Source organism: Hyla sarda, chromosome 11 (genome assembly GCF_029499605.1).
Source record: "Hyla sarda isolate aHylSar1 chromosome 11, aHylSar1.hap1, whole genome shotgun sequence".
Lineage (NCBI taxonomy): Eukaryota > Metazoa > Chordata > Amphibia > Anura > Hylidae > Hyla > Hyla sarda.
The window spans coordinates 36,225,217-36,241,491 of record NC_079199.1 but is presented as its reverse complement, the minus strand read 5'-3'; the positions used below and the strand labels follow the sequence as shown (position 1 = coordinate 36,241,491).

At 41.3% G+C, this 16,275-nt stretch overlaps 1 protein-coding gene across 4 annotated transcripts in view; it reads right to left on the bottom strand.

Moving 5' to 3' along the window:
- Nucleotides 1–16,275, bottom strand: part of RALGAPA1 (Ral GTPase activating protein catalytic subunit alpha 1) — a 235,941-nt gene that overhangs the window by 36,380 nt on the left and 183,286 nt on the right. For all 4 annotated transcript variants that reach the window (XM_056546922.1, XM_056546923.1, XM_056546924.1 and 1 more), the window contains 2 exons: nucleotides 6,999–7,157; nucleotides 2,483–2,610 (listed from right to left, as the gene is read on the bottom strand). In XM_056546922.1, coding sequence (XP_056402897.1) covers nucleotides 2,483–2,610; nucleotides 6,999–7,157 — 287 coding nt within the window. The remainder of the gene's footprint in view (nucleotides 1–2,482; nucleotides 2,611–6,998; nucleotides 7,158–16,275) is intronic.

Below are 16,275 nucleotides of genomic sequence, written 5' to 3'. Positions count from 1 at the left end.
AGGATTAAGATTTTTTAATAGAAGTAATTTACAAATCTGTTTAACTTTCCGGAGCCAGTTGATATATATATATATATATAAAAAAGGTTTTGCCAGGAATACCCCTTTAAGTCTCCCTAAAATGTCATGTTTTCAGGATTTCCTTAGTATATGTGATATAACTGTGGTGATGCCTAAAATCCGGAAAACATGACCTGCTGGGGTACTTGAGGACCTTGCTGGGGACTCAGTGCTATAAAGTGAAGCGGTCCGCTACAGTGTGCAATGCATATACCTTTTTGCCAGTATACTGGTAGATACCAACGGCGTGCTGCCTGAAAGATATATAAACCCAGCCTTGGGGTACATTCGCATGTACTGTGCATCGCTTTAGATTTGATGGTGTGTTCAGTGACATAACAACATTAATTTCCATAGCAAACAAAGTATGTGTGAATGGTACCTTACAAATAATATATGACAAATGATGATATTCGGTAGATTTACAGGGGACACCTCTGACAAATGTGCACCTACCCCTTTGTCTCCAGTGAAGGACAAGGACGAATTGTCTACCTTGAAAGGAAACAGTTAAAATAATATTCTGGCAACAAATAGAGTAACTGTGCCGTCGCTAACAAGAGTCCTAACTGTTACAGTAGGAGAGGGGTGTATGAACCCCCTTTAGCAACAGAAATAATGCCATAGAAAGGTTAAGGACAACAATGCAGTCTGGGTCTTTGCTGAACTCTGAGGCTTTTAAAGAAATTATCACAGAGGAAAAAATAACCCATCTATCAACAGGTAAGTAACACACAACTGGCTGACACCAAAGCATCTCCGGCTAGTTCAGAAAAGAGCAATTGTTCCTCAGATCGCTGCCTGTTGTACCTTCTCATTGTAATTGCAGGAGGCAGCTGTTAAAAGTGGGCACTGGAGACAAAATGTAGCAGCTTAGAGGTTCGGAAAAAGCTGGCACGCTCACTAGAAGAGAGGGACAAGCTTGGGGAGGGCAAGAGACCTTAGAGCCAGAGCCACGGGCAGTGATAGAGACAGATTGCTGTAATTCTGCCTGATTGATCCAAGAAGCAACTTGCGATCAATAAACGGCCTATTTCGCTCAGGAGCACAAATACACATTTGTTAAAACTCTTACACCACTAGAAACAAGGCTTTGAAGGGGGGGGGGGGGGGGGACCGACAATTTTTTTTCCCAGCAGTGGATAGTTGAATATCAGTCTAAAAAAAAACAAAAAAACTAAGATCTATGTGTGTTAGAAGAAAAGTAAAGAACAGAGGGAGGGAAGATCTCCTCCGGGTACAATTATCTTTTTTCTTTTAGACGTCTTAATAAATTGGGAGTCAAATAATAAGGCTCCGGGACCCAAGAAAAAGTGAACTTTCTCTTTTCTGCTGTACAGACTGTATTCACTTTTTGCCAACGCAGCATGCTTAAAGCCCATTATCTAAGTAGTTAAGTCCCTAAAAAGTAATACAAGTCAACCCACACACTCTGAATACTGGCAGAATATAGTTATCACTATAAAGGGGCAGAACCCGCTGTAATATACACATATAACACAATTATAGTGTACTATAGAAAAGTCACTTTGGACGTCACCCCATACTACTGTGTGCATGCATAGAAACCACATGGCTGGTACGGATCCCACATAAATGAGTGGGATTTTTTTAAAGCAGCGTTTCCCAACCAGGGTACCTATTGCTATTTCAAAAATACAACTATCTGCATGGGTGGACAGCCTTTGGGAACTGTTTTCCATCCAATTCCCTTGATTATATTGCTCATATTGCATGCAGTTTACTGAGGAGGAGGGGCGTTCCCATTGGCAAGCATTAAACTTGCCCAAACATCTCATGTGGGAACTTCCTCCCTTACCCCTCAGAGCTGACAACTGGCTTCTCTGTGTACTGAGGCTCTGTGACAGGCCCCGTCTCACGCAGCAGGCTGATTGACAAGCCCGGAGCCAGCACAGAGCCCTGCTTGTCCCATCCACACTTCTTGTATTTTGTCTCAGCACAGCCGCTGGCCAAGACACCCAAGCAACAGCTGCAGGGACAAGACACCCAGGCAACAGCTGCAGGGACAAGACACCCAATGTTCTGAACAGTGGAGGGATCCCAGGTGCTAAGAAGTGTAAAGCATTTTTTTACCCAAAAATTAATACATTTTTTAACCAATATAGATTACTAATTATACATATATTATCTACATTATGTAAAACGGTTTTACAAAATGACAGCGCCGTTTAAATGAAACTGTATAGCAAATACATCCAGCTTTTTTTTTGGAGTGGGCACACAAGCAAATGCATACTAGGAACTGGGTTGTCTCCCTGTAGATACAGGATAGCTTCACCTGGCAAAATGACCTGTTTTCTGGAGCCGTCAGAATCTAGAACCATAGATAGGCAACAGACCTTTATATTTAAAAAAAAACCAAACACATACTCCACTGCTTCCCTGTACATTCAAAGGATACAAGTTCTGGTACAACGGAATGAGAGATTTCAGCGCTCGGCTGGTGTTAATAGCAGTTGCGCGAACCAAGCCTGGAAGTATTTTACCATTCACAATCGCTCCATCAAAAAGTGGTCCAAAAAACGGAATCTGCAGAAAAATAAAGTGCTACACTCAAACATCTTACAATAAAAGGTTTTTTATCTGCTTGGATAACAGTATTTGCCCATGGGGTATTTTTTTTTTTACCAGCAGAAGAATACAACGTAATATATGCAGCTAAAATCCCAAGGGTAGATTCGGATTCCTGACATGTCTTTTGACTGCCTTTTCCCGGTCCCGGTTTTAGACACAGAATAGGCCCATTCAAAATATGGAGATAATCCTCGCACTGCATTTCCAACTTTACTCTAAATGATTGACATGGCACATATTGTGGCATATTTGCAATGCGCTAAAAAAACTAAATATACATCGAGGTTCACAGCAACATGTGTTCCAAAAAGTTTTCTATCTGCCCCCAAAACCACTGTTTTATATTACGTACAGTATTTATCAGCATATAAGGCCCCTTTCACACTACTGGTATGTTCCTGCATTGTAACACCCATTATTCAGCAATAAAGGGTCATGAAAAAATGGATGAAATAACTGAAAACAATGGATGATAACTGATGACCAATTTTGACGGACATTCTGCCAAAATAACGGACACGTGCCATCTGTTATTACCCGTTATAGGTTATTTTATTTCCATGTGACTTCCTGGTTGTGATGCTGTACTGAGCATGCTCAGTAGCAATAACGGATCATAACGGAACATAAAAATAACAGACAATAACGGATGTCATTTGTGAGCATCCGTCACCCATAGACTTAATTGTTAAAATTTTAACGTCCGTTATTCCACCGTTATTTTTGACGGAACAAATATTAGTGCATGCATCGTTATTTGCACCGTCAAAAACAACGGACATTAGTAATAACGGACATAACTGATGTTAAAGGATGGTCAAAAAATCCCATTGACATGAATGGGATTTTTTTGATGGCCGTTTTCAGGACTCTCTGACGGGAGTTCATGACAGAGGTTTTTACATAACGGTAGTGTGAAAGGGGCCTAACACACACTTTTAAAACTAAAATATGAGGCAGGAACCCAACCTGCGTGGTATACACCAATAAATCCCCGTCCTGGCCCGCTGCAGCTGCCATTGGTCACTAAAGTGGCAGCGGCTGGGCTGCTGATCATGAACAAGCTGCTGGCCCCGTGACTACTTTAAATTAGTGACCAGCGGTGGCTGCCGGGACTGATAAGTTGAAGCAAAAAACAGTTCCCTCCAGGACAGCACAGGATAGAGCTGGCGCACAAGACTAGAAAGGTAAAAACTGATTTATTTTACCCGACATGCTAGTTATTGCCAATTTGGTTATGGGGCGTTTCGAGTCCCTGTTTATCACACAGTCCCCTGTTTTCAGTCGGTATGTTGCCTTCTATAGGCGATATATCGACGACCTGTTCATTATTTGGACAGGGTCCGTTTTACAAGCCCAGAAGTTTGTGGATACACTCAACACAAACACCTGGGGTCTCAAATTTACGTTACACTGTTCCCCTTCCTCTATTGATTTTTTGGATTTACAACTCAAAAAGGATTCTGATGGTAGTATAAAAACTAAAACTTTTTTTAAACCTGTTGATATTAACAGCCTGCTAGATTTCAACAGTTCTCATTATCCACAGTGGATTCGCAATGTGCCCTATGGGCAATATTTACGAATCCGTAAAAATTGGACTTCTAATCTGGATTTCATTGAGCAGTCCCGTGTTCTGCAGAATCGTTTTAGAGAAAAACATTATCCTAAATGCATACTTAATAAGGCTTTTAATCGAGTAAAAATGCATCAACAGGGAGATTAACTAACCCCTAAAAAGGTGACCATTGATAACTCTAACAATGAGATCGTACGGAGAAATACTAAGATTAATAATCGCTATCGTCATAATTTTATTACCAATTTTAACTGTGCAGCATCTAAAATTAAAACAATCATGAATAAATATTGGTATATACTAAAAGGAGATCCAATTTTGAGGGATGTTTTGGCAGACCACCCGGGTGTCACATTCCACAGGTACAAAAATCTGCGGAATTTGGTTGCCCCTAGTGATGGTCTGAGACACAATCCCTCTGATGCCTTTAAATTTGCAGAACGGGGTAATGGCACCATCATATGTGGGAAAGCTAGGTGCAAATGTTGCACTATGATTGATAAAAGTGACAGCTTTACTTCGAATGTTTCGAAAAGGTCCTTTTTAATGAATGGGTTACATGATTGTGAGAGCAGCTATGCGGTTTACCTTCTCTCTTGTATATGCGGTTTACAATATTCAGACTGTGCGGTCCCGCATGAACAAACACCGGTCTAATGTAGGGAAGCAGTTCATGCTGCATAGTGTCTCTCGACATATTTGTCAGATACATGCAGGGAATTTTGACTGTTCAAAATTGAAAGTTATTGAAGTTATACCATCAGCTGCAAGAAACCGGTTTCAAAGATTAATCAACAGAGAATCCTTTTGGATTTTTTCATTATGTTCCCTTTTTCCAGAAGGATTAAATGAGATGATCGAGAACGCGAATCTAAAATATTTTATGGTCTGTATTTGTTTTTTCCTGTATATTGTGTGTTTTTTACCAGCAATGTATGGGTTAATGTTTCTGTATAAATATCCCTAGTCCTCCCCTTTCCCAACATGCCTGATGAAGCTGGTTATCCAGCGAAACGCAAAAAGCATGCCGGGTAAAATAAATCAGTTTTTACCTCTCAAGTCTTGTGTGCCAGCTCTATCCTGTGCTGTTCTGGACGGATCTGTTTTTTGCTTCACCTTGTATTGCCAGGAGCGGCTGCCGAGTCTTACCCATCCAGGGTTTTATGCCTACACCATTGTTGTACTTGGTCTCAGTACAACCAACATCGGTGAGCAAGTTTGCTTATAGCCCTTTTTCATTTTCTTACGATATCACACTAGGAGCGCTGTCTCCCTTTGTCTATAGGGACTGACAAGTGACATCCCTGATGTTACATTAAAAGGGGTACTCCGGTGGAAATTATTATTATTATTATTATTTTTTTAAATCAACTGGTGCCAGAAAGTTAAACAGATTTGTAAATTGTTTCTATTAAAAATGTTTAATCCTTCCAGTAATTATTAGCTGCTGAATACTACAGAGGAAATTCTTTTCTTTTTGGAACACAGTGCTCTCTGCTGATATCACGAGCACAGTGCTCTCTGCTGACATCTCTGTCCATTTTAAGAACTGTCCAGAGCAGCATATGTTTGCTATGGGGATTTGCTCCTACTCTGGACAGTTCTTAAAATGGACAGAGATGTCAGCAGAGAGCACTGTGCTCGAGATTTCAAAAAGAAAATAATTTCCTTTGTAGTATTCAGCAGCTAATAAGTACTGGAAGGATTTACAAATCTGTTTAAAGGGATACTCCGGTGAAAACCTTTTTCCTTTTAAATCAACTGGTGGCAGAAAGTTAAAACATATTTGTAAATTACTTCTATTAAAAAATCTTTAAAAATCTCCTGTACTTATTAGCTGCTGAATACTCAGAGGAAATTATTTTCTTTTTGGAATGCTCTCTGATGACATCACGACCACAGTTCTCTCTGCTGACGTTATAATAATGACGCTTTATTTATTGTTGTCCTTAGTGGGATTTGAACCCAAGTCCCCAGCACTGCAAGGCAGCAGTGCTAACCACTGAGCCACCATGCTGCCCTTAGCATGCATCTGCTACGCATGGTTGCTAAAATGGACAGAGATGTCAGCAGAGAGCACTGTGCTCGTGATGTCATCAGTGTTCCAAAAAGAAAGGAATTTCCTCTGTAGCATTCCGCAGCTAATAAGTACTGGAAGGATTCATATTTTTTAATAGAAGTAATTTACAAATATGTGTAACTTTCTGGCACCAGTTGATTTAAAAGAAAAAAGGTTTTCACTGGAGTACCCCTTTAACTTTCTGGCACCAGTTGATTTAAAAAAAAAAGTTTTCCACCGGAGTACCCCTTTAAGGAGCCACACAGAAAATGTTTTCAGGTCAGCCACAGATCCTGAAAGCGGAATAAAACTGTCCCCCATAACGAACAGTGTGCACAATGTGCATGGCCACAAGAATGTTCATTCTTCAAATAGGGCCGTCAAAAATTTCTGAGAACTGTACTGTTGCCCTCCAACTGTTGCAAAACTACAACTCCCAGCACGCCCGGACAGCCAACGGCTGTCCAGGCGTGCTGGGAGTTGTAGTCTTGCAACAGCTGGACAGTCACAGTTTGGAGACCACTATCATAGAGAATGAATCCAAGTAAAATTTCCTCCCCTTTCTCAGGATTGGTTGGGGACCCAACCCGGAGGTTTTTTATCCCCTATTGTGTGGATAGGAGATTTTTTTTTTTTCAGACAGGAATATCCCTTTAAGACATAATGAAAAAAAAACAAAAAAAAAAAAAAACAAAGCCATCTTACATCTGGTTTCTTCATAATCTGGATGCTGAACATATGATTCTTCATGGGGTAGATAACTAGTAGCACATCACCAAACTCTGTGGGCATTATCCCTCTCCGATACTCTCTGCTGTGCTCCGACCATACAATATGAACTTCATCATTGCCGAGGTGACGAAGCTTCGGAGGTAAAAGGAAATTGAAAGAGACATAAAAAAGTGAATGAGTATAATTGGGAATAAAAATGAAAGCCAGCTGTTATGAAATTTAATTTACCGGGGGAAAATGTAATCTACTTTACTGCGTTAAGCCCTGTAAGACCAGGCAGACAATAATGTGTGAATGTGAAAAATGGCGCAGGCTCAACACAATAACAAAACTTTTATAACTGGATTATACACACACACACTGGCCTAAGAAGGATATACTGAGAAAAACGGGACGACATTCCTCCATCAAGGGATCAGAAAGCCTTCAAAATTCTCACACTTCACTCCTTGTCCGAAAGAAGCACACAGGCAAAATTGTTGGAACCCTTCCGTTAAAGACCGAAAACCCCACAATGCTCCCTAAAATAACATGAAAAGAAAGGTAGACAGCGCTCCGTAGTGTATTACCAACGGAAGCACTGGGGGAGGGGGGGCAAGGACAATTACACACTTACCCCAAGAGGTTACACTCCGCCAAGTGTAACAATGGAAAACAATATAAAAACCAAGTGGCTGCAGCCTTTAAACAGTACAAAGAGCTTAATAAAATCTGTTAAAATGTAATAAAAACTGCAAAAATTCAAAATGAGAGACAGGTGGCCAAAGAAAGCAAAACTAATCCTAAATATTTTGTTAGATATATAAATGCAAAAAAAACAAGGACAGAGCATGTAGGACCCCTTAATAATAATAATAATGATAATGGGGAGGTTGTCACAGGCGATCAAGAGAAGGCGGAGCTACTGAATGGGTTCTTTAGTTCTGTATATACTATGGAAGAAGGAGCTGACATTGGCCAGGTCAGTGCTGGTAACACATCATGTAATGTACTGAACTGGCTTAATGTAGAGATGGTACAAGGTAAGTTAAGTGATATAAATGTAAGCAAATCCCCAGGGCCGGATGGACTACACCCAAGAGTTCTTAGAGAGGTAAGTTCAGTAATATCTGTACCCCTGTTCATGATATTTAGAGATTCTCTGGTGTCTGGTATTGTGCCAAGGGACTGGCGCAAGGCGAATGTGGTACCAATCTTCAAGAAGGGCTCTAGGTCTTCCCCAGGAAACTATAGACCGGTAAGTCTAACGTGCATTGTGGGTAAATTGTTTGAAGGACTTATAAGGGATTACATACAGGAATACATAGGGGATAATAGTATTCTAAGTGATAGCCAGCATGGGTTTACTAAGGATAGAAGTTGTCAAACCAATCTAATCTGCTTTTATGAAGAGGTGAGTAGAAGCCTTGACAGAGGAATGGCTGTGGATATAGTGTTTCTGGATTTTGCTAAAGCGTTTGATACTGTCCCTCGCAGACGTCTGACATGTTAGTTAAGCTCTTTGGGTTTGGAAACTTTAGTTTGTAACTGGATTGAACACTGGCTCATGGATCGTACCCAGAGAGTGGTGGTCAATGATTCGTACTCTGATTGGTTCCCGGTAATTAGTGGTGTACCCCAAGGTTCAGTACTGGGCCCGCTGTTGTTTAATTTATTTATCAATGATATAGAGGATGATATTAACAGCTCTGTTTCTATCTTTGCAGATGACACCAAGCTTTGTAGCACGGTACAGTCTATAGAGGATGTCCATAAGTTACAAGATGACTTGGATAGACTCAGTGTCTGGGCATCCACTTGGCAAATGAGGTTCAATGTGGATAAATGTAAAGTTATGCATCTGGGTACTAATAACCTGCACGCATCGTATGTCTTAGGGGGGATGAAACTGGCAGAGTCACTGGTAGAGAAGGATCTGGGTGTACTTGTAGATCACAGACTACAGAATAGCATGCAATGTCAGGCTGCTGCTTCCAAAGCCGGCAGGATATTGTCATGTAAAAAAAGAGGCATGGACTCAAGGGATAGGGAAATAATACTCCCCCTTTATAAAGCATTGGTACGCAAGTAAGTAACGTACGGCGACCTTACCATCCTGTCTCTATAACTAACATGGTTGATTTACGCCAGCTTCCATTTGTGGTCACACGCCAGAATACAGTAAACACAATTTCAATCAGATTTCGCTCTCTTGAAATGTTCAGCTGAACAGACTTTATCTCCAACATACTGTCCTGCTGTGTAACATCATCTCTTATTTGGGTTCCTGTGATATGTCTTGTGCTGTCAGACCTTATACTAACTGAACCTAAGAGAAATGTGAAGTAAAAGGAACCTGGAGGCAAAACTAAATGCAATTTTGATCCAATAATGCTCTAATCTAAGGCAGAACTTTGGCTGCTAGCACCATCGCATCGTGCACGGATGCTTGCTCTCTAGACACCATCACAAGCCAACAGGGCCATGATGGAAGAGACTGTGAGGGAGGGTCACTGGAACACAAGGAATGCTCTGTATTTGGAAATATAGGTGTTTACTGCCATAGCAATAACAACACGTTGATATTATGTCTATTAATGATTCACAGATATGTGCAGATGAACAGGAGATGTACTGTAATGTACTGTAAAACACTGTACTGTATTAACAAAAGGCAATATATTGATTATATCATGTCTAGTGCTGCTTTGTGTGTGCAAATTCCCAAAAATTCCAGTTTATATATATACTGGAGCACAAATATTTTTTGTAATCTGCTGCTCAATTTTCAGCTTTGCTGTGTAGTCTGAGGCAGGATCCGCAGTCATCACATTTTCTTTTGAGAGTGGAGTATATCATGATAGATTACAGCTGTATCATAATCCAAAAGGTCTAAGTAAGGCAGAACAACAACACTATACACAAGGATAAAGCTGGCCTTACACATTAAATTCAGGTGATCAATATAAATTGCCAATCAATATCACTTGGGTTAGTGCAACAAAAAGTGATAATAGAAACAGCAAGACAACCCAAAAGGGAGAATGGTTTTGCAGGTAATGGCCTCCTTATTCATTCTGACTGACTCTAGTTTTGCATTTTGCTAGTGATCTTGGTTCTAATGGTAGTATAAGGGGCTACATGTAACCCATTCAGGTTATACCGTTAGTCCAGCTCTTCCAAGAGCACACACCAAAACTGTGCTTTTGCTAGAAGGTTTCCTGTGTCCCCCCCATAACAGTCTCAGGAACATGGAGCAGATACCAGTTACATGTGCACATGGACATAGACGGCTGCAAGGAGTACCGGGGGGAACACCGGCCGAGCCCTAAAGAATGACCTATAGCAGGCTACTGGAGTGCATGTTACTGACCAAACTTTCAGAAACAGACTTCACAAGGGTGACCTTGAAGCTTCATTCGCATTCGCCTGGCAACACCAGTATGGCATGTCCGCCACTGCAATCCCATTCTCTCCACAGATGACTGCAGGTTCACACTGAGCACGTGACAGACGTGAAAGTCTGGAGACACCATGGTGAACGTTCTGCTGCTTGCAAAATCATCCAGCATGACCAGTTTGGCAGTAATTCAGTGATGGTTTGTAGAGGTACATCATTGGAGTCTCGGAAAAACCTTAACAGGTTAACTAGCAGTACCCGAGTGCTGCGGTTTGGTATCAGGATAAAATCCTTAGAGCCATTTTGCTGGCCTCACTCCAGCCCTATTGTTCCCCAAGACTCACAGCAATAATTTTCCTCCAAAACAACGACGGGAGTAGAAGGGCACTGGACACACAAGTAGGGACTAAGATCATTTATTCACCCATGATGCAACGCATTTCAAAGATATATTGTAAATAGTAGAGAGAACCGGCTCTATCGAGCAGGGGAAAAGATGCAATGATGCAAGCAATAGGCAGTGGTGGCAAAAGGTAGCGTTTGTAATCCACGGGGTGGCGATGCATTAACCCAGAAAAAACTACGAAATATGCACAAAAAAGAATTAAAGGGGTTATCCAGGAAAACACTTTTTTTTATATATCAAGTGGCTTCAGAAAGTTAAACCGATTTGTAAATTACTTCTATTAAAAAATCTTAATCCTTTCAGCACTTATGAGCTTCTGAAGTTAAGGTTGCTCTTTTCTGTCTAAGTGCTCTCTGATGACACGTGTCTCGGGAACCGCCCAGTTTAGAAGCAAATTCCTATAGCAAATCTCTTCTAAACTGAGACACGTGTCATCAGAGATGCACATAGACAGAAAAGAACAACCTTAACTTCAGCAGCTCATAAGTACTGAAAGGATTAAGATTTTTTTTTAAATAGAAGTAATATACAAATCTGTTTAACTTTCTGGAGCCAGTTGATATATATTAAAAAAAAGTTTTTTCCTGGAATACCCCTTTAAAATGCACTCACCGATCATGTGTGGAAAAGCTGGGTGCAGTTTATTTTGAAGGCACGGATACATCTTCAATGGAAGAAGGGAAAGTAACAGATACCAGCTCTGGAGGAACTGGAAAAGCAGCGGTGGTCCGTTTTGCAGTATGTACTGCTTGATCACGCCCCGGCGTGATCAAGCAGTACATACTGCAAATCGGACCGTCGCTGCTTTTCCAGCTCCTACGGAGGAGCTGGTATCTGTATCTTTCCCTTCCTCCATTGAAGATGTATCCGTGCCTTCAAAAATAAACTGCACCCAGCTTTTCCACGCATGATCGGTGAGTGCATTTTCATTTCTTTTTTGTGCGCATTTCACAGATAGACTGCTTCATCGATCTTATTCCGTACTTGTTGATCCAGCCGTTGTTTTGGAGGAAAATGATTTAGAATTGACATGGAGTGGCTGCAGGCACTTTTATGTTCATGCTATCTCCATTGTTACACTTGGCGGAGTGTAACTGAACATGGTAAGCGCAAGTTTTACCTACATGCACGGGTACTGACGATATTACACTACAGTGCGCTGTCTCTCTTTAATTTCTATTGTTCCCCAGACCTGAATCCAAATGAGAACCTCAGAGAGGTTATGTTTCATTGCATCAAACGTATCAAATAGCGCCACACACTGTCCATTATTTACATCAATATCCATACAATATCCATGTTGGAGATGGTGCAATGGTATGGAGGATATTTTTTGGCCCACCCTGGTTCCTTTGATACCTGTGAATGGACATTTGGACAGCAAGACTCATCTCTGCATTGTATCTGACCAAGTTCATATCTCCATGGCAGACGGACGCTCTAAGCAGGGGATGGTATAGTCATGGATTATAGTCGTGGATTGGTTACAGGAACATAACATGGAGTTTTTCTTGCTTTCCTGGTCTTCACAATTCTTAGATCTTTTTATCCTATAAAGCATCTCTGGGACAAGGTAGAACTGTCCGGAGGATTTTAGTACCTCTATCTAATGTAGGCCAACTTCTAGAAGCCATCCTGTCCATGTGGGCCCCGATACTTTGACAGAGATATTTCATCACCTAGTGCAGGAATAGGAAACTTTCGGCACTGCAGATGTTTTGGACTACATCTCCCATGATGCTTTGGCAGTATTTTGGCTGTAAGAGCATCATGGGAGATGTAGTCCAAAACATCTATGCCACAATAAAACTGTTGCGGCTCTGAAGGCAAAAGGAGTACCAATCACCGAAGAAGAGCCCATGCGCTCGAAACGCGTCTGATGGTATGGTCGATTTTACTCGTGTCCAGTAATCTTCAATAAAGCTTTTCGTAACTTCAAGTGCTGGATCATTGCTGCTTTGTTGTACGTTGGAAGTGCCCTATCACGAGATGGTGAACAGGCAATATCCTAAGTTTTTCTTCATAAGGAGTACTACTAGATCGTGGGCTATTAAAGTGGCCATTCAGACAGAGTGTATGGATATATATATATATATATATATATATATATATATATATATATATACATATACACATATATACAACAGGGTCAGTCTAAAGCAGTGGTCTCACACTGTGCCCCCCCCCCCCCCCCAGATTTTTCCGTTGGCTGTCCGGGCATGCTGGGAGTTGAAGTTTTGCAACATCTGCAGGGCCACAGTTTTAGACCAGTGGTGTAGAGAGAAGTAAATGACCTGGGCATATGGCTTTTCCTCCAGATCATTTTTCCTTACAGTAATGATGATGAAATGGAGTCATCTTTGTATCTGAAAGACACAGGAGGATCCATAGCACACAGCGAGAGCCCGAGGCCTGGCCAGATCCCAATCCTCCATCGCTGTAATTTAATTAGAGGCATTAAACTCCATGCTGAGGTCAAGCGGTTCCCACTTCCTCATCCCCAGCCATCCAGCCTGCGCTCATTATTGTTCCCACTGACTGGATTAACACCTCAGAAGATGCATGTCTGGAGGAGTCGGGGGGAGGATGTGCACCCCTGACAGGGGCCAGGATCACAGACCTGGACTTGTTAGCGCTAATGCGGAATTTATTGCACACATTAAAAACAAATACTTATTCAGACAAACCTATACACATTAATGCTTGCAGGGAGAACTCTGCTCTCGTGGAGGATTTGTCCCCTATCTGCAGTGATCACATGAATACTGCTGAACATTACAGATCATTAGGGGTTGTACGGGATTGGGGAGGGGGGGGGAAACACGTCTTTCTTCAAAAAATAAAAAAAATATAAAATAAGTTGCACCTGTCCACTGGTTGGTTGTTTGTGTTATTGCAGTACAACCTTACTGAACACTCCAAACACTAGCCATGGACAAAGGTAGCGGTAGCTGAAGAAGAGAATAGCCAACAGCATAGCAGCATGGAACGACATCTCCTACAATGGGTATATTCATCAAAGCAAATGCCCAGGCATGTGTTAGAAAAATGGTAAGTAATGCTTAGAAGTAATTAAAAAAAAATTATTTATAAAAAAAAGTATACTGACAGGGACTGTAGCAAGGAAAAACCCTAATTCCCCACCGCTCCAGGCGCATTGTCTGAAGAGCTGCAATGACATTGTGTACATTGCAGCATAACGCGCAGAATGTGTACAATGTCATCGATGTGCAGCTGCAGATTAAGGGGGCAAGTTGTTTCTTTTTTTATTTATTTATTTTTACCACAGCCCCAGTCCGTATACAATTTAAACTACTAAAAAAAAAAAAAAAAATTTATACTGCTCTGTGACACCTATGACTGATCTGAAAACAGGTGCATCCAAGGGGTGCGGTTTAAAGGGGTACACCGATGGGAAAACATTGAAAAATGTTTTCAAATCAACTGGTGCCAGAAAGTCAAACAGATTTGTAAACCACTTCTATTTAAAAATCTTAACCCTTCCGGGACTTATCAGCTGCTGTATGCTACAGAGGAAGTTGTGTAGTTCCTTTCTGCCTGACCACAGTGCTCTCTGCTGACACCTCTGTCCATATCAGGAACTGGCCAGAGCAGAAGCAAATTTCCATAGAAAACCTCTCCTGCTCCGGACAGTTCCTGACATGGACAGAGGTGTCAGCAGAGAGCACTGTGGTCAGACAGAAAAAAAAACTATACCACTTCCTCTGGAGCTGATAAGTACTGGTAGGGTTAAGATTTTTTAATAGAAGTCATTTACAAATCTTTTTAACTTTCTGGCACCAGTTGCTTTGAAAACATTACAGACTTTGCAATGGTTGTGCCAAGTTTTATCATGGACGTATGTTATTTTTAATGCAAAATACAGGTTAAAACAAACTAGAGAAAAACTACTACAACAGCGATTAGGTAAAGATGAACACGACAGAGAATCAATAAATAATGTTATAAAATGCATTATCTTATCAGATGGTGAGGATGGCACACAGCTCAGTAGTCAAGACGTTGCACGTGGCAGCAGGCAATGTAGCGTATACGCGGCAGCAGGCAATGTAGCGTATACACAGTGTATTTTGCTGCGTTTTTTCTGCAGCTAATTTTGCTACCCATTTATCTCAATAGGTAGGAAAATACACAGCAGAAGATACGCAGCAAAATATGCTGTGTATACGCTACGTGGGAACCTACCCTAAAACTGCATCCCATTCTGCATTGTAGTCTATTTGAAAATAGGGGAAAAAAGATGTGCTCCAACAGATTTTGGACAGGGTTACAAAAATTACCACAAAATGTGAGGCATCAAGGTTAAAAGCCAGGACATATATCTCCGGGCATGTTCTCAGTTTTCTAAATTGCCGATTTTACCAACTGAAAAACTAGTTGTCTGCCTTAGGCCAAATTCAGTAGCACTATGGATCATTTTTTAAGCACAAACTTTTCGTGTAAAGTCCTCCTGTTATTATGTTATGTGGTTGAGTAACATAATTATTATGGGTGCATGGTGACTTTGGCACATGAAGTTCCCAATGTCATACTGCAACATTATATTTAATCATTGTCAATGTGGTCAACATAATATGACCTAGACACCACAGTCTTGATGGTTTCTTGGATGCAGGTGACTTAGGCTGGGTTCACATCACGTTTTTCCCCATACGGGAATGCATACGGCAGGGGAGAGCTAAAAACTTGCGCTCGCGTATCCTGCTGTATGCGGTCCCGTATGTATTTCATTTCAATGAGCCGACCGGAGTGAATCGGTCGGCTCATTTTTCCCCGTATGCGGTTTTCTACCGTACCTAAAACCGTAGTCAACCACGGTTTTAGGTCCGGTAGAAAACAGCATACAGGGAAAAATGGGCCGACCGGTTCACTCCGGTCGGCTCATTGAAATGAAATACATACGGGACCGCATACAGCAGGATACGCGAGCGCAAGTTTTTAGCTCTCCCCTGCCGTATGCGCTCCCGTATGGGGAAAAACGTGATGTGAACCCAGCCTTAGCCAGCATTGACCTCCATGAAAGTTCCATGTGACCGTGACCTGTCTGTGTCCTGGCTATTTTCACTTTTCACGACTGTAAAAAATTCACTGAAACAGCAATGTGCAGGCCAATTGCACATGTATTTTGGTTAGACTTAGAGGCAGTTTGCTGTGGCGTGACCCGTGTTGCTGTTTAAAGCCCTAGCTTAAAGTAGTACTCAGGTGGAAAGCATTTTTTTTTTTTTATCAAATCAACTGGTGCCAGAAAGTTAAACAGATTTGTAAATGACTTCTATTAAAAAAAATCTTTATCCTTCCAGTACTTTTTAGCAGCTGTATGCTACAGAGGAAATTCTTTTCTTTTTGAATTTCTTTTTTTTTGTCTGGTCCACAGTGCTCTCTGCTGACACCTGATGCCCGTATCAGGAACTGTCCAGAGCAGGAGAAAATCCCCATAGCAAAAC